At 38.3% G+C, this 25,136-nt stretch overlaps 2 protein-coding genes across 3 annotated transcripts in view; both read left to right on the forward strand.

Moving 5' to 3' along the window:
• Positions 1 to 25,136, forward strand: part of MTX2 (metaxin 2) — an 80,175-nt gene that overhangs the window by 27,528 nt on the left and 27,511 nt on the right. For both annotated transcript variants that reach the window (XM_040228222.1, XM_040228223.1), the window contains exons 2-3: positions 7,261 to 7,308; positions 8,522 to 8,568. In XM_040228222.1, coding sequence (XP_040084156.1) covers positions 7,261 to 7,308; positions 8,522 to 8,568 — 95 coding nt within the window. The remainder of the gene's footprint in view (positions 1 to 7,260; positions 7,309 to 8,521; positions 8,569 to 25,136) is intronic.
• Positions 21,675 to 23,201, forward strand: LOC120854313 (splicing factor 3B subunit 4-like). The gene has a single exon (XM_040228221.1). The coding sequence runs from the start codon at positions 21,697 to 21,699 to the stop codon at positions 22,702 to 22,704; it is 1,008 nt and encodes a 335-aa protein (XP_040084155.1). The 5' UTR covers positions 21,675 to 21,696; the 3' UTR covers positions 22,705 to 23,201.

A 25,136-nucleotide genomic window follows, 5' to 3' on the forward strand; every position in this document is an offset into this window, starting at 1 on the left:
AGCTATTTCAGGGAGCTGTTTAATATTTTTATAGTTGTGTTATTGGCTGTAGAGTTGGCGTTCTCTGGGGCTTCCTTGGGGACTCAGTTAGTAAAGAATCTGCCTGCAGTACAGGAGACCCAGGTCAGGAAGATCTTCTAGAGAAGGAAATGGCAACCCATTCCAGTATTCTTACCTGAAGAATTCCATGGACAGAGAAGCCTGGTGAACTGCAGTCCATCAGGGACTGTAGAACTACAGTCTACAGTCTACAATCGTAGTCAGATAAGAGCGACTTACACTTTCACTTTCACTTCATCCAGAGAACCCCAATGTGTGTGTTAGTCCCTCAGTCATATCTGACTCTTTGTGACCTCCTTCTCTAGAGGATCTTCCTGACCCAGGGATCAAATCTGGATCTCTTGCGTTATAGGTAGATTCTTTACCATCTGAGCCATCAGGGATAAAAATTTACCTTTTTTGGCCATTTTGTATAGTTTTCTTGTCTTCTCTGCTGCATTTTTAGCCTAAACAGTACAGAATCATTAACAATAATGATAGCAGTAATAGTAAAAACAAACATTTATTCAACTAACATTTGCTGATTGCCTATTTGGCACTGGGTTCTAGGAATGAAAGTGAAAGTGAAGTTGCTCAGTCGTGTCCAACTCTTTGCAATCCCATGGACTGTAGGCCACCAGGCTCCTCCATCCATGGGATTTCCCAGGCAAGAATATTGGAGTGGGTTGCCATTTCCTTCTCCAGGGGATCTTCCCGACCCAGGGATCGAACCCTGGCCTCCCACATTGCAGGCAGATGCTTTAACCTCTGAGCCACCAGGAAAGCCCTCTAGGAATGAAGTGGTAAGCAAAAATCAGAACTGAACATTGAATTTATGGGGCTTACATTCTAAAGTGGGGGAGAGAAACAAATAGTCCTCAAATCCCTGTGAAAATGTTGACCTTGGTAAGTGGTACAAAGGAGTGTACATGCTGTTTAAGCTTGGAAAAGAGAGGCTTTGAACTATTCTAGAGGTCACTGAAGTCGTCCCTGAGGACAGGACCAGCTACATAATTTGTAGGGCCCAGTGCAAGATGAAAATGTGGAGCCCCCTTGTTTAAAAGAATTCTCGGACTGCCATAGTAGACTGTTAAACTGAGAATAGAACCCTTCAAGTACCACCCCTGTGCAGCTGCTCACATGTATGTCCATGAAGCTGGACCAACGTAAGGGAGTGATGTTTTTGCTGAGATGTAAGGACACGGTGGGTGGGGAAGATTGCTCCAGGGTAAAGGAAACACTTGAATGGCAGAAAGAGCCTCTTGATGAGGGTGAAGGAGGAGAGTGAAAGAGCTGGCTAAAGACTAAATATTAAAAAAAAACTAAGGTCATGGCACCTGGCCCCATTACTGCATAGCAAATAGAAAGGGAAAAGGTGGAAGTAGTAACAGATTTCCTCTTCTTGGGCTCCAGAATCACTGTGGATGGTGACTGCAGCCATGAAATGAGAAGATGATTGCTTCTTGGCAGGAAAGCCATCACAAACCTAGACAGTGTTGAAAAGCAGAGACATTAGTCTGCCGACAAATGTTCACATAGTTGAGGCTATGGTCTTTCTAGTGGTCATGTGTGGTTGTGAGAGCTAGACCATAAAAAAAGCAGAAGACCAAAGAATTGATGCTTTTGAACTGTGGTGCTGGAGAAGACTCCTGAAAGTCCTGTGGACAGCAAGGAGATCAAACCAGTCAATCTTAAGGGAGATCAACCTTGAATATTCACTGGAAGGACTGATGCTGAAGCTGAAGCTCCAGTATTTTGGTCATCTGATGTGAATAGATGACTCATTGGAAAAGTCCCTGATGCTGGGAAACATTGAGGGCAGAAAGAGTAGAGGGTGTCAGAGAATGAGATGGCTGGACAGCATCACCGATGGAATGAACATGAACTTGGGCAAACTCCAGGAGATGGTGAAGGACAGAGAGGTCTAGCGTGCTGCAGTCCATGGGGCCGCAAAGAGTTGGACACGACTGAGCAACTGAACAACAACAACAACAACAACAAAGGAAACAGCTTAAATGAATTTCCGGTGCAGGAAGAAACCTGATGCGTTCAGAAACTGGGTGAAGGCCAGTGTGGCTGATGTGCAGGGTGGTTGGAAAAGAAGGATGAGGCCAGAGAGGTAGAGAGAGCAATGTGTAAGGTCAAGTTGATCTTTATTCCCAAAGCCACAGAACTGTTGAGGTGTATTAAGCATAAAGTCTACTTTTGATACGCTAATTATACCAGTATCTTGTATCTTGACAGCCTTGGACAATGTTCTCTCTCAGTCCCCGTTTTTTAATCAGTCTCCTTTCCAGAAACTTTTAGTCTAACCTTCTATATTTATTCTAAGGCTGGTCCTTCCTTAAGGCAAGTCTAAAAAGGCTCTTCATATCAGGGAGGGCTTTTGGTGGTAGAACTTGAAAGTAGGATGAGTCATGAAATTTTATTCACTGTTGGATTAGTGTGGTCTAAAACATTTTAGGTTGACTGAGGGAAAACTAGTAAGAGATGAAAATGTTTTAATATTGTTTTAAAAAGATTTTTATTTTTAAATACTGAGATATTTAAGGCTTTTATCAGCACTATGATTTTGAATTCTTCATCTCCCTCTCTTTTATACATGATCAAGGGCAAGGGTGGGTATTGACCTGCCTGACCTTTGGAAACAGGAGTGGGGAATAATCGTATTTTTGGACTTTGTCTTTCACATAATAGGCATTCTCAATGAAAAGGCTTTATATAATATTACCCAAACCAAGAAATAGGCTTTGTACTTTGTTATGTGTGTATCATGTTTATGATTCCTAGACTTGCTTATTATGAAGACTTATTTCCTAGAAAGATAGCTACATGGTTGGTTTGTAGATCCAATGCCATGCCACACAATTTAGGATTTTCGCTCTTGTCTCTCTTGAATAACACACCAGCCATTTCTTCTCCCATGTCATGCTTAAAATGTGAGCTGATTCACATAGGTGATGCACTTAAATCGATGATGTTTATGTTTTCTGAACTGCTCATGGGTGAGATCATTCCCTGCATACTCTGCCATTTCTTCCCTTCTGGTCTGTGGGTGTACTGGAATTCCAAGCTGTTGACATAGCATGGTTATATAGGTTTACATCAGCTTGCCTTCCCTTTTTAAATGAAATGTTCTGTTTGTGACCCACTCCAGTATTCTTGCTGGGAGAATCCCATGGATGGAGGAGCCTGGTAGGCTACAGTCCACGGGGTTGCAAAGAGTCAGACATGACTGAGCAACTTCACTTTCTCTTCTTTCTATTTTCTGTTTGTGAAGACAACATTAAATGTTCTGGCAGAGTTACTTTCTGCGAATTTCTTTTCAGTAATAGTTTCTGAGTTAGAGCAGAAATTGGATAAAGGAAAATATACTCTGCCAAACCCATTTTCAGCTTTAGGTTCTTAATAACAACTTTTAAAAAATAATTTTCTTTTCTTCCTTTCTTTCTCTGTCTTTAGATTTGCTGGGTCTTCGTTGCTGCGTGGGCTTTTCCCTGCTTGCAGTGAGTGGGGGCTACCCTTTGTCATGGTGCATGGGCTTCTCCTCGCGGTGGCTTCTCATCTTGTGGAGCATGAAACTCTGCAGCACACTGGCATCAGTAGTTGTGGTGCATGGGCTGAGTAGTTGTGGTTCCTGGGCTGAGTAGTTGTGGCATATGAGCTTAGTTGCTCCATGGCATGTGGAATCTTCCCGAACCAGGGATTGAACCCATGTCTCCTGCATTGGCAGGCAGATTCTTTACCCGAGCTACCAGGGAAGCCCAGTTCAACTTCTTTATTCTTATTTGTGGTTGAGTAAATACCTTGGCCACCTCATGTGAAGAGTTGACTCATTGGAAAAGACTCTGATGCTGGGAAGGATTGGGGGCATGAAGAGAAGGGTTTGACAGAGGATGAGATGGCTGGATGGCATCACCAACTCGACACACATGAGTCTGGGTGAACTCTTGAGAGTTGGTGATAGACAGGGAGGCCTGGCGTGCTGTGATTCATGGGGTCGCAAAGAGTCGGACATGACTGAGCGACTGATCTGAACTGAACTGAATATGTTGCAAGATTTCTTTTATTTCTTATTTTTGTTTTTTTTTTTAAGATTTCTTTTAAATATGCCGGTTGTATTAGATCAGGAGAATGGGAGTGGGGCTGGTGATGATAAATGATTTTTTAACTGAACTTGCTAAACATATAAGTTCCTGTTCTTATGAGACCTCTGATATTGCAGAGTAGTGACTTTAGCTTCTGATTTATTAAAGAACACTTATATTCAGCATATATTTAATGCTAAATGTATGTTACTCTATTTTGAAAATTTGTAATCCATGGTCTCGTATGTATACAAAATAGCTAATCAAAAATTAAAATTATCAGAATATTTAATTAGAGCACCCTAGTACTTTAACCGGAAAAGGCAATGGCAACCCAATCCAGTACTCTTGCCTGGAAACTCCCATGGACAGAGGAGCCTGGTAGGCTGCAGTCCATGGGGTTGCTAAGGGTCGGACACGACTGAGTGACTTCACTTTCACTTTTCACTTTCATGCACTGGAGAAGGAAATGGCATTCCACTCCAGTGTTCTTGCCTGGAGAATCCCAGGGACGAGGGAGCCTGGTGGGCTGCTGTCTGTGGGTTGCACAGAGTCGGACACGACTGAAGTGACTTAGCAGCAGCAGCAGCAGTACTTTAACTGGAGAAGGCAATGGCAACCCACTCCAGTACTCTTGCCTGGAAAATCCCATGGGCAGAGGAGCCTGGAAGGCTGCAGTCCATGGGGTCGCTAAGGGTTGGACATGACTGAGCGACTTCACTCTTCACTTTCACTTTTCACTTTCATGCATTGGAGAGGGAAATGGCAACCCACTCCAGTGTTCTTGCTGGAGAATCCCAGGGATGGGGGAGCCTGGTGGGTTGCTGTCTCTGGGGTTGCACAGAGTTGGACACAACTGAAGTGACTTAGCAGCAGCAGCAGTACTTTAACATATTGATCAGTAAAACTTTGATTAGCCAGAATGTTTAGGGACTTGAGTGATAAGCTTAATATCCGTTTTCTTTCCATGCACGATTAATGAACACCACTGGATGTAAAACTTGGCACAGTGTGGCATAGACAATGCATGTGACACATTTTTGCCCTCAAGGAACTTAATTTCAGTGTCTTTGGAACTTTTGTAAATTTTATTCCTTTGCTTTATTGCTTTAATAAGATTAATAAATGCATTAATAAATAATTGAATCTTTGATGATGTAGTTTCTTATAACAAATGAACCTCACAGTATTGTTCGCATATGAATGTAAATGGTGTAGGTATGCTGACCATACAGTTTATCCTAAAAGGTTATTTTTGAGTAGTTTGCAGATGTCAGCTTGTTTTTGTTTCCCTGCCTTTTATTTTTAAAACTGTTAACACTGGTTAATTGGATTCTTATTGAAATTTTACTTTGTTAAAAGGTTTACAGTAACATAGTAAGATAGTCTCCAACTTAACAATGGTTTGACTTAGAATTTTCTGACTTTACAATAGTGCAAAAGTGATATGCATTCAGTAGACACTGTACTTCAAATTGTGAATTTTGATCTTTGCCTGGGCTAGTGATGTGTAGTGGGATACTCTATCTTGATGCTGGGCAGCTGCAGGGAACCGGAGTTCCAGTCAGCCAGAAATTGCAAGGGTGAACAGCTGGGCACTTAAAATAATTTTATACCCATAAAATCTTTCTGTTTTCACTTTCAGTACAGTATTCCATAAATGACATGAGATATTATCAATACTTTATTATAAAACAGGCTTTGTGTTAGGTGATTTCGCCTATCTGTAAGCTAATGTAAGTGTTCTGAGCACATTTAAGGTAGGCTAGGCTAGGCTATAATGTTTGGTAGGTGCGGTATATTAAATGCATTTTCAAGTTACAGTTTGTAACTCCACGGTAAGTTGAGGAAGGTCTGTAATATTGTGCATAACTGTACAAAACTATGATTTATTTGCTTGGTGATTTCATGGTGTCCCTAAGTATAAGTTTGATTTTGTGTAGCCCAGACCAAACCAAATTTTACAGTTTATAATAATTACTACACCTTTTTCTTTTCATTCTAAAGTGGAAGTAAAAGCAAATTAAGGTGTCCGCCTCCCACCCCCTCCTAAGACTGTTTAAGTGAATACATCTTAAATGATCATTCTTAAAAGAAAAAATGATTCATGTGTATAAATTTCTTTTTTAAAAAACCATCTAGAAGTATATATTAAAAAATAATTTGTTGCTATGTCACAGAGACTGCATTAGTTTAAACACCCTAAGAAAAGTTAATCAAATTTCATATATTTGACTGACTTTCTTGCTGACAGCAAATATAGTTAGTGTGTTAGAATTGGTGATTTTGATGTTTTATGGATTTTACAAAGAATTCAGCAAATAATATCCTGAATATTCTGTCTGTGGAGGCATTGCTTCTTATGTGCAGTTGATTAGACAAATTCAAATCTTGGGCTTTTTCCAAGCACTGGTAGGTTGCTAATACTCTTTGTAGCTGGAGTCTTTGCTAGATGAGAGGTTAAGAGTCCAGGTCAGGCCTGACTTTAGGCCTAAAATGAGCTTCACCAACTTTATTTCACATTGTTTTGATAGATACTTACTGCTTCATTGTATTCTCTGCTTTTGTGAGATGATGATATTGGGTTCAAGGCAATTAAACGTAGACAACAGGATTCCCCTGTTTAAATACTGCCAGCTTGTAAGGAAAGATGCACAGCCTGATATGCATAGATTTGATTCTTTCATAAAGTGTCTTCTGCAAATTTACTTTGTTAAAAGTTTACAGTAAAATATAAATATTGTTTCACTATTTTTCTTTTTGATAGCTGAAATTCAGTGTCTTTCTATATGTATGAATATAATTTTGGATATGTCTGTGTTTGAAGGAGGCTAAAGGAATAGGCAGTTTTATTTTTTTAATTTTCACTTTTGATTGGGCAAAATGTCTTCCATTTCCTCCCCATAAAAAATTAAACTGCCACCAAACATTCATTTGAATGAAATTATCTAACTTGCTTTTATAGGTTCTCATAGAATCTACAGTAATGTGACTAGTTGCCATATTTAAGGTATCCTTGGTAATTTAATCCTTGGCAATTTATGCTTGACATTAAATGCTCTAGGAAAATGTATGTGTTTATTAATTTGGTTGGTTATTGATATATTTTTGCCCTGTGTACCTGTTTCCACAGCTGCAGAACCTTGGCCTGAAAATGCTACATTGTATCAGCAACTGAAAGGTAGGTGCTTATTCTCCATTAAAAATGGCTTCATATCAAAATATGTGTGTTCAGTCATGTCTGACTCTTTGTGACCCCACGGACTGTAGTCCAGGGCTCCTCTGTCCATGGGATTCTTCAGGCAAGAATGTTGGAGTGGGTTGCTAATTTCCTCCTTCAGGGAATCTTCACTCAGGAATCAAACCTGCATGTCCTGTGACTTCTGCATTGACAGGTGGATTCTTTACCACTGAACCACCTGGGAAGCTCAGATATATCAAGTACATATCAAATATATCAAAATATATTTACTACAAAAAACACCCATTGATGATGTAATTTAATGCAAAGAGAACATGAAACATAAAGAAGGAATTCCCTTGTATAATTTGTCTGGGAGATTTTACCTAAACTTGTATGTGCCAGTGTAAACCAACTATTCATGGTCTGTAAGGTGCTTAGTTTATTATTGACTCATTATATTGGCTGCTGTAGACAGTGTAATATGATGTGGTTGCAGGAGTAGTTGGCAGATTTACTGCGCCAATAGCTGACACAGCAGATTTTTGAAGTCCTGTGGTAAAGTGGGCTCTCAGTAAAAAGGAACTGTTAAAATGTATAGGCTAGGATGGTTCAGGCTCCCGTTAGCAGCTCTTCATATATCATCAGATCACATTATGGACCCCATTTGGGGCTCAGCAGCCTGCTACCGTTGTCAGAAGACTGCAAAGTAATGAAGACTAATAGGCAGCAGCCCTCGTCTTCTAAGCATGGAATTTTTATTGCAGTGAACTTGTCATCTTTCTTTTGTGTGACAGATCTAGACACACTGTGCAATATTAACTGTGAGCTGGTTTTATACGAGTTTGAATGCTTTTACTTTTAACTAGAGAGGTTTGAGCAGAGATACTCTTTTACTTAATTTTAATGAAAGGGATTATTTCTTAAAAACTTGAAGAAAGCTTTCATTTTTAAGTGAGCAGTTTTACGTACATATTGCTGATAAAATATAATAAGTGATCAAATAGATTTAGAGGAAATAGTCTTCATTGTTATTTACATATCATGATACTTTAATCCAAATTATAATCTTGTAACATTGATATAGAACTTCATGATTACGCTTTCTTTTTAGAAATAGGAATAGTTTTTTAAAGTAAAAAGCATTTATAAGTGTATTTTACTTGTTTAGTAGTTATGCTTTTGACTCAGACCTTTCATTGTATTTCTACAGGGGAGCAAATTTTGCTTTCTGACAATGCAGCTTCTCTTGCTGTGCAGGTAAATATGTAAATAATTATTTACATATTATTTACATACAGTATTTTTTTACTTTTTGGTTTTGGCCAAATATGCTAGTATTGATTATTTGGGGTGATTTCTTCATTTATAGGCACAAACCTATTTTCTAACTAACTTGTAAAGATTTATTCACTGCGTATTTAAGTGTCACTCTCTCATTGTACTCATGCTAGCCTTAATCCATTTGGTGGTTATGAAGCAGACATATTTTTCTTCAGCGACGCCTTACATATTTATTGATTACATTAGTGCCTATTATCCCCAGACCACTTATTGAATATAATAGCTCTTCGAGTTTTATATCACAGTTGTGTAATCCACAAGATTTGTGGCCCTGTAAACTTTAAACTGCACTATAGGAAGAACAGGATACTTGGGGATTGTTTGCTTTTAAAGAAAAGAGAAATGTTTATGTAGATTATGGAATTACAAATATTGAAACATTTTACATATTTAGCTGCTCTTTGTTTGGTTAGCTTGCATAGTTTGAATCACAAAGAGTGTTTTAACGTGTAGCACCTAAAAGATAACTTAGAAATTTAAGACAAGCCATTTGTTGGAAATGAGATTGTGAGCTTGAGGACAGAAAGAAAAGAAAGAGGGACTGCTGCTGCTGTGTTGTAGGCATGATGCTAGGCACTTGGTCGTCTTGTGTTTTCTTTTTTTAAACACAACTTGGTATCTTCTGGACTTAATGATTGATCAGTATGTCATTCAGTACGTTTTACTTTTAAGTCGGAGAAAGAAGGAAAAGATAGAAGGAAATGTGTTTGAACAATATTTGTATGAGAATGAGTATTTTTAAGTTTCTTTCAAGTTTTTTTACTTCTTTTAGAAGATTTGTATATTTTTACAAAGAATATAAATTTTATTTACTTACATTTATCTTTAGGCACTAGTACTATAACTAGTGTATTTTCTTATGTTAATCTTTGAGAAGCAGAAATTCTAGGTTGGTTATATTTAATAAATGAGTATTTTATACTTTCTTTTTGGCAGGGACATAAGGAAGTTGGAGTTTGTTTAGTTTTCAAATACTAATAATATAGTGCCTAGCATATAAAGTGTGCTCAGTAAATATTTGTTGAATGAATGGTTTACAAGTGGGGTAGAAGCAGTCTTGCTTGATAACTGATAACACAAGTAAATTATTTGTTATGTATGAAATAGTGTCTTCAGTCTTTATATTTTTGAAAAGATAGCTTCAGGGCACAGTGACTATTTTAGTTGAAGCACTAATTCTTAACCCTGTTTTAGTCGCCATTTTGGGGATAATTCTTTCAGTCTCATGCAGCTATGGGATATTTTTCCAGAAAACATTGCAACACACACATAGATATAGACATACCTGGGCAATTCTGCGTATGGTATCAGGTTTATAGATCTCCCAGCTGAAGCTCTCTGGGTATCCTGTATGAAGAGCCACTAAAACTAAAGAATATTAGTTTAGGAAGTACTGCAGTAATTTTCACTGGTAGGAATGTTATTTTGGGTAAGAGTAGACCAGTGGTTCTTAGCTGAGGGAGGGTTTCAGACCCCCAGAGAACATCTGACAGCATTTAGACATTTCTGATGGTCACAGCTGTTGGGGAGGCTGTTTTTGGCATCTGTTGGGTAGATGCCAGGGATTCTGTGGAACAGTGCACGAGACAGTCCCGCCCCAGAAAGAATTATCCCACCCTAAATGTAAATGTGTTAAGAAACCCTAGAATAGATGGCTTAACTAGTTTTTGGTATAAACCAAGATATCAGTATATTACCGTTAAAAAAATTTAACATTTTAAATAATCTGGAGAAGGAAAGAAAAAAGAAATCTTAGTGTGTACCTTCTTTAGTAATTCTGTTTTTATGGTTCTTATTGATTTGTTTTCTCAACATTCATCTCAAATCATAGTTGCAATTAAAGCTAAAACCAGAAAATAAGAATCTTTTAAAATGCAGAATTTTGCATAACTGTTTTAATTTTTTGTTATCCTACACATGTCACTTAGATGATGAATTAACCAGCATATATTAAAAATTCTTGGTTTTCTTCAATATTCTTTGACTTGACAGCTGATAGTAGCCATGACTATAAATGTGACTTTTCCAGATATCTGATGTAAACTTTATGGAGTAATTTTCTTCTATATAGTGGATGAGTACCATTTGGAAGAATCAGTTAAATGTATAAAATTGATCTAACAGTGTGACAGGTATCCATAAGCTGGATATTTCCTAGAAAATACCAGATATTAAGCATTAGATACTTTAGTAGTTAGCCACCTAAGCCATCAGGAAATTTAAATTTTACATAGCGCATAGGCTTTGCATTTATTATGTTCCTGGAACTAAATGGTTAGACTTTTTTTTTTTTTTGATTAAAGAAACCTCTTTATGATTTCAGTTTAAAAGAAAATTAAAAAAATTTTCCCCTATGGCTGTTATTTTTGTCTTAGATTTGCTTTCCTTCTTTTATCCATGAAGTATTGTTGTTACCTGAAGTGTTTGCCTAGTCATAAAATAATCTTGTATGTTGAATATTATGAAATATTAGAGTAATGTGCCCTCTGGTTCTCACAAGCAGTACTATGTGTGTGTGTTTGTGTGTACACATACATATATATGGCAGTGCGTACATACAGTGTTGCTGTTGCTGCTGCTAAGTCGCTTCAGTCATGTCCGACTCTGTGTGACCCCATAGACGGCAGCCCACCAGGCTCCCCCGTCCCTGGGATTCTCCAGGCAAGAACACTGGAGTGGGTTGCCATTTCCTTCTCCAGTGCATGAAAGTGAAAAGTGAGAGTGAGTTCGCTTAGTTGTGTCTGACTCTTAGCGACCCCATGGACTGCAGCCCACCAGGCTCCTCCGTCCATGGGATTCTCCAGGGAAGAGCATTGGAGTAGGGTGCCATTGCCTTCTCCGACATAGTGTTATACATACACAAACATTAGGGAGAGAAATCTTCCATTTCATAGTATTATTTCCACTTTGAAGCTTGTACTGTTTGGAAAAGAACTTTGATACAATTCTCTGTTACTATCCTCTATCCCCTAAACCAACTGCCCGATCAATACATAATGTATATAATGTTGCCCACTTATATGTAAGGTGGTGGCCATTGTTTAGTCACTAAGTCATGTCTGACTCTTGTGACCCCATGGACTGTAGCCTGCTAGGCTTCTCTGTCCATGCAAGAATGGACAGGCAAGAATATTGGAGTGGGTTGCTATTTCCCTCTCCAAGGGATCTTCCCGACCCAGGGATTGAACCAGCTTCTTCTGCATTGCAGGTGGTCTTCTGCTTTACAAGTGGATTCTTTACCACTAAGCCACCAGGGAAGCCCACTCACATATGTATAATAGTTTAAAATTTTCTAGTAGCCACACTAAAAGAAGTAAAAAGAAATCTGAAATCAATTTTAATAAATATATTTCATGTAATATTGTCAAGTATTATCATTTTAACATAATCAATACAAAATTTATTAACGGGATGTTTTTCCTTTTTTTTTATGTTAAGGTCAAAATCTGATGTGTATTTTACACATCTCAATTTGTGCCAGCCACATTTCAAGTACTCGATAGCCATATGTAGCTGACAGCTCTTGTATTGGACAGCACATGTCTAGAAATACTGTATAAGCAAATATATATGAACTTCAAAGTTTTCTGCAGAAAATACTTTATTTGATTTTTCTTCAAGAAATGTATGTCTTTACGAATTCAGTATCTCGTCTTTTTTAGCAGATTCCACAAGTGAAATGAGTAAATAATCTCTGTTCCAGATACCTCAAACATTACTGTTTGTTTTAAGTTTCCTCATCTTTAAAATGCAGACATAATAGAAGCTGTCCTACTGGATGTCATGAAGGTTGAATGTGTTAAAAAATATATGAAATGTGTATAAACATTAAAGCACTTAGAAAAGCACCTGGTATATTTTAAACATACGGTGGTGAATACTGGTTATTTTCTTCTTTCCTGGTTCTTTGACAGAAGTACGCATTATCAGTGTCAGCAGCAGGAATGAAAGCTTGGAGGCTTTGTAATACCTAAAGTGATTAAAGCAAATGTTAGGTGTAAGAATTATTTTTGGATGTATTTAAATCTATATGAACATTAATAATTTTCTAATCATTCTTTCATTGTATGCCTAAAAGTTGTTAGTATAGATTGCTTTAATTCAAACAAAATATTATTTTAATAGTATTTACTAAATAAGGCCTGTTTTAGAATTAAGTATTGAATGCTTTTGTTGTTGAAGGCACTCTTTTTAAAGAGCTTTTCTGAGAGACATCTTATTCAATCATTACCATGACCCAAGTGTATGGTACTTGTTATTAAGCTCAGTTTTAAATAAGTGGAAATTGGGTGGGAGGAGGGTTCATGTTTGGGAACGCATGTACACCTGTGGTGGATTCATGTCAATGTATGGCAAAACCAATACAGAATTGTAAAGTAAAATAAAAAATAAATTAAAAAAATGCATTTTAATAAAAAAAAACAAATAAATATGTGGAAACTGAAGCGCAGGAAAAGTCTGGCTAAGGTCATAGAGCCCATAAATTGTGGAGGTAAAAAGACACCAGCAGCATTGGCTGAGTGCCTGCTACATGCTAATCACTGTGCTAAGCATTTAATTCTTAGGAACTCACTTAATCCTTATAATAACTGTATGAAGTTAGTGCTGTTAAAATCCCCCTTCTGCAGATAATACTAATAGAACAACAATAATAACTGTAGCTAAAATTTACACCGTACTTACTCCATGTGCCAGGTCTTATTATATCTACTTTAGGTATCATAGATAATCCTCATATGCAGCCACCATATGAGGTAAGTAGCATTATTATTATCATTTTACAGATTAGGAAGTTGAGGCAGAAAAGTTAAGCAGTTGGCCCAAACTTATATAATTAGTACTCGACAGAGCTGGAGTGCAAACTCAGGGAGTCTGGGTCAAGTCTATGCTTGTTAACACTTCGCTGCATACCAGTTAAGTGTGTGATACAGATCTTTGGAGTTTTATCTAGAAATAGGTAGATGAACTGAACTTAATTCAAAAATAATTTCTGACATTTCCTAGCAGATTATATATAACAATTTATGGATTACATTAAGACGTGAAAGCTATATTGCAGCTTTTGGATTTCTAAAATGTGATGAAGGTAGTCTTACCTATATTATGGGTTATTATGAAGTTCAAGTTAGGTAATAAATGGGAAATTCTTTTGAAAAAGGTGAAAGCAGTATAATTACAAGATGATGTTGAATGCTGAATTAGTGCCTATTTTTCAAGGATTGTGCATATTTTGTGAATGTCTGTATAATTTATTTCTAGTAAGTTTATTAGAATAGGATTACAAAATTCTATTCTAGAAAGGATTTTGTTTAGTATATATGAAGCCAATTTAAAAAGAAAACTGTTTCTCTTTTTTGTATAGCTTAATCTGAATACTGTAAAAGTTTAATTATTGAATTTATTTTTTAGACAGTGTCTCAAGCTGATTATTAGAATGCTGCATGAAAAAGTAGCCTTACTTTTTACTTGTGCAGTTTTTACTTATTTCAAGTAAGAATAACATTTAAGCTTAGGTTAAGGGAAATGTCCCTATTTTACTTAATATTCTTATTTTTTCCTATCCTTTGTGAATAAATACTTAATCTCTAAAAATGAAAGGGAACACAACAGAAAAACACTGTATTCTTTCTGTTGAATGTGTTTTAGTCATTTAAAAAGTCAGCATTTTTATAGGCTGCATTAATACTGGACCACAGACACTAATGTGTTAGATATGCTGATAAATAGCGGACACTTGCTTTTTCCTTTTTTGCAAATGATGCCTTTTAGGTGGACATATTAATTTGAGGTTAAATGGTAATATCCTGATGTTGTGATTGGGGAAGAGCAGAAGAGAGGAGTATCTCTTTTCTTTGAGACTGCAGGTCAGTTGTGTGGGGAAACAACTGTGGTTAAGAACTTACAGCCCTGTAAACTTGTTGTATCATTCAGATGGTCACAGTGGACAATTTACCTGCAGAATTTTCGAGGAAATTATTTTGAATTTTCAGTTTGGTTTAATACTTTTTTTGGTTTGCTGGTTCTATGCAGTTTCTAAGTGTCAGTTTAAACCTGATATAAATATAACAGGTAGGAATTCACCAGTGCAATTATTTTAATAGAGAAGTAATAGAATGCTATTTTATGTAAAACATTTTAAAATTGATATAACTTTCTTAAAATTTCATAAAGGAAATTAGTTTTAGTTTTTTAAAGTATGTTTATCCTTTCCACTTTGATCATTTTCTGCAAAACAAGGCTCCTGTGTTCCCTTTCAGGATGAGGAGAAGGAAAGCTAAGGGGTGGAGAGAATTCAGTGAATCCTTTTCAGTATTCTAAAATGAGCAGAATGCAGGCTGCAGATGTTTCCTTGATTTGAATTCTTCAGATTGAATGTTACATTAGGTTACCTTTTTAATCTCAGAAGTATTACAAAGTATTTTGGTGATATATGCTTATAGCACCTGTGATGATTTAAATGTACAAAATGTGACCTTTAAAAAAGATAACTGTGAGCTTAAATTGCAAATAGAATTTAGCAGATTAAAAAAATTCTCAGTATTAATCCCTCAACACATAAATGGTATGGTATATGTAAAACATTTAAATTAGTCTTACAAAATTTGTGAAAATGAAGTATATTCAAAACAGAATTAGATGGGTATTAGGGTTGTCATTATTAGTAATTAGTGAAATAATATAAAATGGTTACACAGAGGAATAGTTTGCTAATATCAGTATCTACCTAACTTAGCAAAAAATTTACATTCCTGTAGTTCTGAGAGATTACAAATTAGAATATCAACCATAGACTTTTTTCTGTTTAAGAAGTAAACAGCAAGCAGAATTTTAAAATTTGTTGCTGATAAACAGAACAATAAAGACATAGCAGTAAGATGAAAAAAATGACAGTCTATTTTCTTAAACAGAAAAAGCCTAGAATTCTTCATTATTAGATATACAGTATCAACATAATCAATCTAGCAGCATTATATTTGAGCTGAAAATACACTTAAATTTGAGGTCATACACTACCCCATGTGAGTGAAACATCTTTCATATACTTCTAAGATGAAATTACCCTTGAATGAATAGCATCTTCATTTATCTTCAAACCTCTTCTGTGCTTTTAGTGAATCTACTCTTTCAACATTCTACAACAAGAATTACATTATACCATTATACCAGAGTATTTCTGCAGTGTGAAATAGATTGGTTTGGAAAATGAACCTGGCTTTGCTATAAATTACATTCCCAGGTACAAAGGAATTTGTTATTTTGTCTAAAATAGTCACAAATATAATTAAGGTCTTAATTTATGTTAAACTACAAATGTGGCTATTGCTTTAACTGGATTAGGAACTTAATCTGTCACTTTAAGAATGATACCTAACACTTTTCATTTGTAACCTTTAGATACATTATTTCAATTATAGGGTCTACAGCTGTTTGATATAAAAAATGAATTATTTTAAAATTTGTTCTTGGTTTTTAATTTTAAAACATGTCTCTTAGTAAGGTGGAAAATAATTCTTCAGTTGTTGTCATAGATTTTCCTTTATGTCCTGGTGAAACAAGATATGAATTAAAATTTGGAATCATTTTAATTTTGTGCCCTGAAAATGGCATTGCATGATTTAGAAGAGTCCTTAGTGAGTTCTTACCTAAAATATTTCAAATTTAATTATGAAATGAATAGAAGCTTTGTCCTAAAGAGGAAAACCTGAGGTCTGCTGTCTGTGGATAACTGGTAACGGCTGAACTGAAAATGGATTTTCTCTATTTAGAATTTGGGTAATTTTGTAAATTTTAAATTTATGTACATTTGGAAACTATGTTTATAATCCCTTAAATTCCACAGTGTTAATCGGTGTAAAGCAGTGTAATAAGTTTTAAAAACTTATTAAAGACAATTCTTTAAAATTTTGAGTTATTTTAATGTTTTTATTGGCAAGCAATGTTGATTTTTTTGCTTAAGTGCAATTAAAGAATATTGTTTTGTGTTTAATTTATAAGACAAATATTCCTTCTGTTTTTGGGCTAAAGAAGTGGAAGGAAATTAATTGTGTTGTTCATTGGTAAATGATTCATTATTGAATTAATCATTAGGTTAAAAAATGAAATGAATACACTTTATATTGCTGCCATCTACCACTTAGTTTATCCTAAGAATTTTAAATTTAGTGGGTTTGTTGTTGTTGTTGTTATTTCTCTCAGTTGGAATATTTATTTTATCTGTGAATAACGGAACTTCACAACATTCACGGGAGCTTAGAAAAAAGTAGTTTCTTGTCATTAGGCCCAGATTGTTCACTGAATGCCAGTTATATGACTGGTATTCTGTTAGGTTCTTGGGTTCCAAGAGTTGGTTCTGGGTCTTTAACTACTTTATAACTCTTTTACTTAAATTTTGACTCTACAATTTACGTTTACTTATATTTAGTTCTAACAGGGAAAGTTTATACCTTTTCCTGTTATGGTCGTCTTTTTTGTTGCTTTCTTTCTGAACTTGATTTTTTTCTACAGCTGTCAGGTATGGATGTATCTAAATTTGAGTCAGATACTCCAAGAGTGGTATTCAGGTGAGAGTTGTGTTAATTAGGAAGGTCCTCTTTTATGTGATCTGTCTCATATGTGCTCCCAGTAGCATTTCTTGTTTTTGGTAACAAAGTTTCTCTGTTTAAAAGTTTTTGTGTGTATTGAAGTGTAGTTTCTGATGATTTCTGCATAGCTAATTTTTTAAAAAGTTGAATTCCTGTTACTGTTTTTCTAAAACATTACTTGTTTAAATACCTCTGAATTTAATAGGAATCACATTGATCTTTTTAATGCAGTGAGCTTTGGTACCATAAAATCATGAAATGCCAATCTGTGTTGTAGCTTACTAGTTTTCTGTGAACTTGGGTGTGTTTTTATTTTTATGGATATCTGTGTCTTATTTATTAAGCAAATGTTTGTTGAGAATCTATGGTGTGCTGAGGATAAAGTAGTGAACAGGATAGACATGGTCATTTTGTACTAATGGAGCTAATGTTCTGGAGGGGGAGGCCTTTTATCAGTTTCATCAGCGTGTGTGACTTTGAAAAGTTATTTGTAAAGTAGAAGTTTATGTCAGTATTAAAATATCTTCATTCTTATTTTTGCTTTGTTGAATCGAGTATGTATTGTATAGGCTTTTGGTTATATTCTATTTATTCTTTTAATATCTACTTAGAGGTTTTTATCTTAGTATACAGTTTTTCTATTTTGATTATAAATAGTTACAGTATATAATTACTATTTATTTACCCTTTTCTCTTAAGGACATGTTAATAGGTAAAGTTTTCTTTTGAAATCACCAAGGTTGAAAAGTCTTTTTTTCCCACAGATAGATCTATAAGTATTTATTAATACTAATATTATTACTACTAATTTTAATAATAATATATTTATTAAAATACTGTGTGCCAGCTGGTGTGTAAAGTGTTTCACATCCAACCCCTCAGTTCATCTGCCTAATAAACTGTCTTCCTTTTAGAAATGGGGAAGCTTATGAGGTAAAGAAACTTTCTCAGACTAACACAGGCGTCAAGATTCTACACTGAGATGGCTCACTGGGAGACTTCTGCTCTGTTACCTCTTATGGTTCTGTATAGACTCTTAAAAGAGTAATGCAGAGGTTCCCATTGTTCTAAGACACTCTAGTCTTCCACTTAAACAGCTTGCTTCTTAAATCTGTACTCTGTTAGGACCTATTGGGTTCTGCTGGGCACTTAACCAGTGACAAAGGAGTGGGATTGTGCTGATAGTAGCCCGGTTATAAGAGTGGGATGGCTTATGAGTCAGCAACAGCAAGTCAGAGTACTTTAAATGATGATCAGGACAGCATCTCAATGAGCGAGCATCTTCCCTCTGCAGATGCAGCAACAAGGGTGGGCCTGTTGTTGGGCGGCTGTGTTTCCATTCAACCAGGGTTGAGCCCTTTTCACCATTTCATAAACTGAGTATTTTTAATTATCTTACCAGAAGCCTTGCCACCATGTTACTGAAGGGTTGCTGTTATAGAATCCGTCTGTATTCCTGATGCTCTTTTTAAAAAAAAATTATTTTATTGAAGTGTAGTTGATTTATGGGCTTCCTCAGTGGCTCAGTGGGTCAAGAGTCTTCCTGCAGTACAGGAGACACAGGAGACACAGGTTCTATCCCTGGGTCAGGAAGATCCCTTGGAGAAGGAAATGGCAACCTGCTCCAGTATTCTTGCCTGTAAAACCCCATGGACAGAGGAGCCTGACTGGCTACAGTCCAAAGGGTTGCAAAGAATCAGACACAGCTAAGCATGAAGGCAGGGCATAGTTGATATACAATGTGTTCATTTCTGTTGTACAGCAGAATGATTCAGTTATGTGTATATATGTATATATTATATATTCTTTTTCCATTATGGTTTATCACAGGATATTGAATATAGTTCCCTATGCTATACAGTAGGACCTTATTGTTTATCCATTCTGTATATAATAGTTTATATCTGTTAACCCCAAACTCCTAATCAATACCCCACTCCTTGCCCCCAACCTGTTGTCAACCACAAATCTGTCCTCTGCTGCTGCTGCTGCTAAGTCGCTTCAGTCGTGTCCGACCCTGTGCGACCCCATAGACAGAAGCCCACCAGGCTCCCCCGTCCCTGGGATTCTCCAGGCAGGAACACTGGAGTGGGTTGTATTTCCTTCTCCAATGCATGAAAGTGAAAAGTGAAAGTGAAGTCGCTCAGTTGTGTCCGACTCTTTGAGACCCCACGGACTGCAGCCTACCAGGATCCTCCGTCCATGGGATTTTCCAGGCAAGACTACTGGAGTGGGTTGCCATTGCCTTCTCCAGTCTGTCCTCTATTGCCATTCTTTTATCTGCAGCGTGTGTTAGGTTTTTCCCCAACATTTAAGCTGCTAGTTTTATAATCAAAGCAGTTGCATTGTTATCTACAATAGCAACTTTTGAATATAGGATTTAAGATATTTGTAAGGGTCAAATTGATTGGTAACAGATTGTCCTTATTTCTTTAGACTCTTGGCCTTAATTTTAATTGTATGTAAATGAAGTATATTTTATTCCTGAGTTATTTTTTTATAAAGTATCTGAGCATTCTTGTATGTTAGTGGCTCTCTGCCTCCTTTCTTTTTGGTATATTTCTGGAAAGGGGGATTGTTGGCTGATAGAGTAGGCATAACCCACTCCAGTGCTCTTGCCTGGAGAATCCCAGGGATGGGGGATCCTGGTGGGCTGCTGTCTATGGGGTCGCACAGAGTCAGACATGACTGAAGTGACTTAGCAGTAGCAGAGTAGGCATCTGCTTAGTAGTCAGTATTACTAAACAGATCAAAGTGACTCATTTATACTCCCACCAGCAATGTATGGGAGGCCTATCACACAAAAAATGTATACTGTCCCACCCTACCCCAAATCCTGATACCCAGAGACAACATCTTTCAGTTCTTTTAGCTGCATTTTTTCTCTTGGGTATTTACTGCTATAATTTCAAAGTAAAGATGTTTGTGTTTCCTGTTGGGGTCCTTTAATGGACCAGAACCTGGTGTTCTGGAGTCAACAATAAGAAAGTAAAAGAGAGAGCCAGAGGGAGAGAGAGAGAGAGGGAAAGAAAGAAAGACATGGGGACCCAAGCTCAGATGGAGCATAGGTGCTTTAATGATGTTTCTGTGAGTACAAGAAATTTCTTTTGACAATGATAAAGATCAGAAAACAAAACGTACAGCAGCTGCTACCAAGGGAACAAGGAATTAATAATGGTCACAAGGTCAGGAGACAATCCATATCTCAAGAAAGAGACTAAGCAGTTATGTGGTAAGGAGAATGTTTACTGCAGGAGATTCAAGCCTGTCTCATCCTATGACCTCAGTCCTGGGAGCGGCTTGCCGTTCCATTGGTTTCTGGCAACAGAAACTGATAAGGAACAGAGGATTTATGAGAAACAGCACGTAGGAATTCTGTTAAACATTCCCTGACAATTCCCCCTTATTTATTTATAATATTTGTAAAAAGTGTTCTCACTTTTTGAGTTTCTTTAGTTTTAACAATTTTTGCATGAAGGCAACAGTTCAGTTCAGTCGCTCAGTCGTGTCCGACTCTTTGTGACCCCATGAATCGCAGCACGCCAGGCCTCCCTGTCCATCACCAGCTCCCGGAGTTCACTCAGACTCACGTCCATCAAGTCAGTGATGCCATCCAGCCATCTCATCCTCTGTCTTCTCCTTCTCCTCCTGCCCCCAATCCCTCCCAGCATCAGAGTCTTTTCCAATGAGTCAACTCTTTGCATGAGGTGCCCAAAGTACTGGAGCTTCAGCTTTACTTCAGCAACAGTAAGCGACAAATATAATTGTCAAGACAATCACCAAAATTACAGTTCCAGACCCGATGCTGGGTAATGCTTTGAAACCATCCGTGTGGGTCTAGCCCAGAAAACTGATCAGCTAGTTGTTCAGCTAAAGTTTTCAAATTAGTGGAAGAGGACAGATTTTTAGAAGAGGTGTCAAAGATTTCTTTTTGTAATAATGAGGCATTGTCATGTACGTTTTGTAAATGAAATTTGATTTGCTCCCAGTTGTAGGCGCTGTCATTGAATTGAACGGGAGTAACACGAAATTGAGTAGAATTCCAATCACATTTTAGCATCACCTGTTTTTGTACATCTATTAATTGATCTCAAGCCCATTTGATGGCTGTCTTTAGTTCCTGTATTTCATCTTGAATATCCTCATCTATCTGAGCCTGAGTGGCCCACATAGTAAGAGCATCTTTAGTCCAATTTTGGATCAAATTCTGTGTTTGAATTGAGGTTTGTAAAGCAACGCCAGTGACGGCAGCAGTGGTGCAAATAGCTGTTAATCCCAGAATGCCAAAAATCACCCATCCAATGAATCGTTTAGATCGCCGAAGGAATTTAATAAGTAACCAGGAAGCAGGTCCAGCCATGGGACCTTCTTTCCAGGGCCGCTGGAGATTTATTGGTAATCACAGACTATGTCGAGATCAAAGAATCAAAAGGGGCCTGGAGACGGCGGGAGCGCTTTCGCCATGGTGGCCGGGCCGATCTCCGAGCGAAACCAGGATGCCACTGTGTACGTGGGGGGCCTCGATGAGAAGGTTAGCGAACCACTGCTGTGGGAACTATTTCTCCAGGCAGGACCAGTAGTGAACACGCACATGCCAAAAGATAGAGTCACTGGTCAGCACCAAGGCTATGGCTTTGTGGAATTCTTGAGTGAGGAAGATGCTGACTATGCCATTAAGATCATGAACATGATCAAACTCTATGGGAAGCCAATACGGGTGAACAAGGCATCAGCTCACAACAAACACCTGGATGTGGGGGCCAACATTTTTATTGGAAACCTGGACCCAGAGATTGATGAGAAGTTGCTTTATGATACTTTTAGCGCCTTTGGGGTCATCTTACAAACCCCCAAGATTATGCGGGACCCTGACACAGGCAACTCCGAAGGTTATGCCTTTATTAATTTTGCTTCATTTGATGCTTCGGATGCAGCGATTGAGGCCATGAATGGGCAGTACCTCTGTAACCGCCCAATCACTGTGTCCTATGCATTCAAGAAGGACTCCAAGGGTGAGCGCCATGGCTCAGCCGCTGAAAGACTTCTGGCAGCACAGAACCCGCTCTCCCAGGCTGACCGCCCTCATCAGCTATTTGCAGATGCACCCCCTCCACCATCTGCTCCCAATCCTGTGGTATCATCATTGGGATCTGGGCTTCCTCCACCAGGCATGCCTCCTCCTGGCTCCTTCCCACCTCCAGTACCACCTCCTGGAGCCCTTCCTCCTGGGATACCCCCAGCCATGCCACCACCGTCTATGCCTCCTGGGGCTGGAGGACATGGCCCCCCATCAGCGGAAACCCCAGGGGCTGGACATCCTGGACACGGACACTCACATCCTCACCCATTCCCACCGGGTGGGATGCCCCATCCAGGGATGTCTCAGATGCAGCTGGCCCACCATGGCCCTCATGGCTTAGGGCACCCCCATGCTGGGCCGCCTGGCTCTGGGGGGCAGCCACCACCCTGACCACCACCTGGAATGCCTCATCCTGGACCTCCTCCAATGGGCATGCCCCCTCGAGGGCCTCCATTTGGCTCTCCTATGGGTCACCCAGGTCCTATGCCTCCGCATGGTATGCGTGGACCTCCTCCACTGATGCCTCCTCATGGATACACTGGCCCTCCACGACCTCCACCCTATGGCTACCAGCGGGGGCCCCTCCCTCCACCCAGACCCACTCCCTGACCTCCAGTGCCCCCTCGAGGCCCACTTCGAGGCCCTCTCCCTCAGTGATTTCTCATTGTTTTTCCTCCTATTGTAGCCTCCCAATATCTATTCACTTCCTTGGACCAATCAGAGTTGCTATAGCTCCGAGGGGCTAAGGCACTAATCCCTCTCAGGCTTTTCTTTTGTAAGTGTAATTTTTTCACAGGAGGCTGTATTTTATTTTATTTTTTCCTATGTTGGCCCTAAGTGTTTTACAAATACCCAGAGAAAATTAAACGAAAGTCCTTGTTTAAAAACAAAACAAAACAAAACAAAGAATCAAAAGGGATTCATTTCTTAAGGAAACGGAAGAGTTTAGACAAGTATATAATTTGCAATTTATACAGGTTACAGAACGTAAAGTCTTATTGAATTGTAAACTTCCTATAGCTAGAACAAAAGGAAGGGGAACACAAGCTTGTATGAAATATGATTGATTATAACAAAAGAAAGAAAGAGTTTCTTTCTATAATGAAAGAAATAGCTTCTGTGACTATGATTGGTCCCTGTGCAATGTCCAGTCCAAGTCCCAAGTTCTTCGTGCTCGCAGCAAGTTTCCAGATGTCCCATTGTTCAGGCCCAATCTGTTTATCAAGGATGATTCCAGGACGAGGCCACCCAGTAAGCCACCCAACATCAAGCCACCCAAGAAGCCCTTTGTCATGGTAACGCTCCATTGTACTGTTCAGTTCAGTTGAGGTCAGTCGCTCAGTCGTGTCTGACTCTCAGCAACCCTATGAATTGTAGCACGCCAGGCTTCCCTGTCCATCATCAACTCCCAGAGTTCACTCAAACTCACGTCCATTGAGTTGGTGATGCCATCCAGCCATCTCATCCTTGGTCGTCCCCTTCTCCTCCTGCCCCCAATCCCTCCCAGCATCAGGGTCTTTTCCAATGAGTCAACTCTTCACATCAGGTGGCCAAAGTACTGGAGTTTCAGCTTCAGCATCATTCCTTCCAAAGAAATCCCAGGGCTGATCTCCTTCAGAATGGACTGGTTGGATGTCCTTGCAGTCCAAGGGACTCTCAAGAGTCTTCTCCAACACCACAGTTCAAAAGCATCAATTCTTCGGTGCTCAGGTTTCTTCACAGTCCAACTCTCACATCCATACATGACCACAGGAAAAACCATAGCCTTGACTAGATGGACCTTTGTTGGCAAAGTAATGTCTCTGCTTTTCAATATGCTATCTAGGTTGGTCATAACTTTTCTTCCAAGGAGTAAGCGTCTTTTAATTTCATGGCTGCTGTCATCATCTGCAATGATTTTGGAGCCCCCAAAAATAAAGTCTGCCACTGTTTCCACTGTTTCCCCATCTATTTCCCATGAGGTGATGGGACCAGATGCCATGATCTTCGTTTTCTGAATGTTGAGCTTTAAGCCAACTTTTTCACTTTCCTCTTTAACTTTCATCAAGAGGCTCTTTAGTTCCTCTTCACTTTCTGCCATAAGGGTGGTGTCATCTGTATACCTGAGGTTATTGATATTTCTCCCGGCAATCTTGATTCCAGCTTGTGCTTCTTCCAGTCCAGCGTTTCTCATGATGTACTCTGCATATATGTTAAATAAGCACAGTGACAATATACAGCCTTGACATACTCCTTTTCCTCTTTGGAACCAGTCTGTTGTAGTGTTAGTAACCTTCTATGCTACTTGACCTGCCTTTTGAGAAACGTGTATGCAGGTCAGGAAGCAACAGAACTGGATATGGAACAACAGACTGGTTCCAAAGAGGAAAAGGAGTATGTCAAGGCTGTATATTGTCACTGTGCTTATTTAACTGATATGTAGAGTACATCATGAGAAATGCTGGGCTGGAGGAAACACAAGCTGGAATCAAGATTGCCAGGAGAAATATCAATAACCTCAGATATGCAGATGACACCACTCTTATGGCAGAAAGTAAAGAGGAACTAAAGAGTCTTTTGATGAAAGTCAAAAAGAGAGTGAAAAAGTTGTCTTAAAGCCCAACATTCAGAAAACGAAGATCATGGCATCTGGTCCCATCACTTCATGGCAAATAGATGGGGAGACAGTGGAAACAGTGTCAGACTTTATCGTTTTGGGCTCCAAAATCACTGCAGATGTTGACTGCAGCTGTGAAATTAAAAGACGCTTACTCCTTGGAAGAAAAGTTATGACCAACCTAGATAGCATATTGAAAAGCAGAGACATTACTTTGCCAACAAAG

Source organism: Oryx dammah, unplaced genomic scaffold (assembly GCF_014754425.2).
Source record: "Oryx dammah isolate SB20612 unplaced genomic scaffold, SCBI_Odam_1.1 HiC_scaffold_27, whole genome shotgun sequence".
NCBI lineage: Eukaryota > Metazoa > Chordata > Mammalia > Artiodactyla > Bovidae > Oryx > Oryx dammah.

Bases quoted from the DNA above. Each gene is read 5' to 3' on its own strand.
- LOC120854313 (XM_040228221.1), top strand. From the start codon at position 21,697: ATGGTGGCCGGGCCGATCTCCGAGCGAAACCAGGATGCCACTGTGTAC.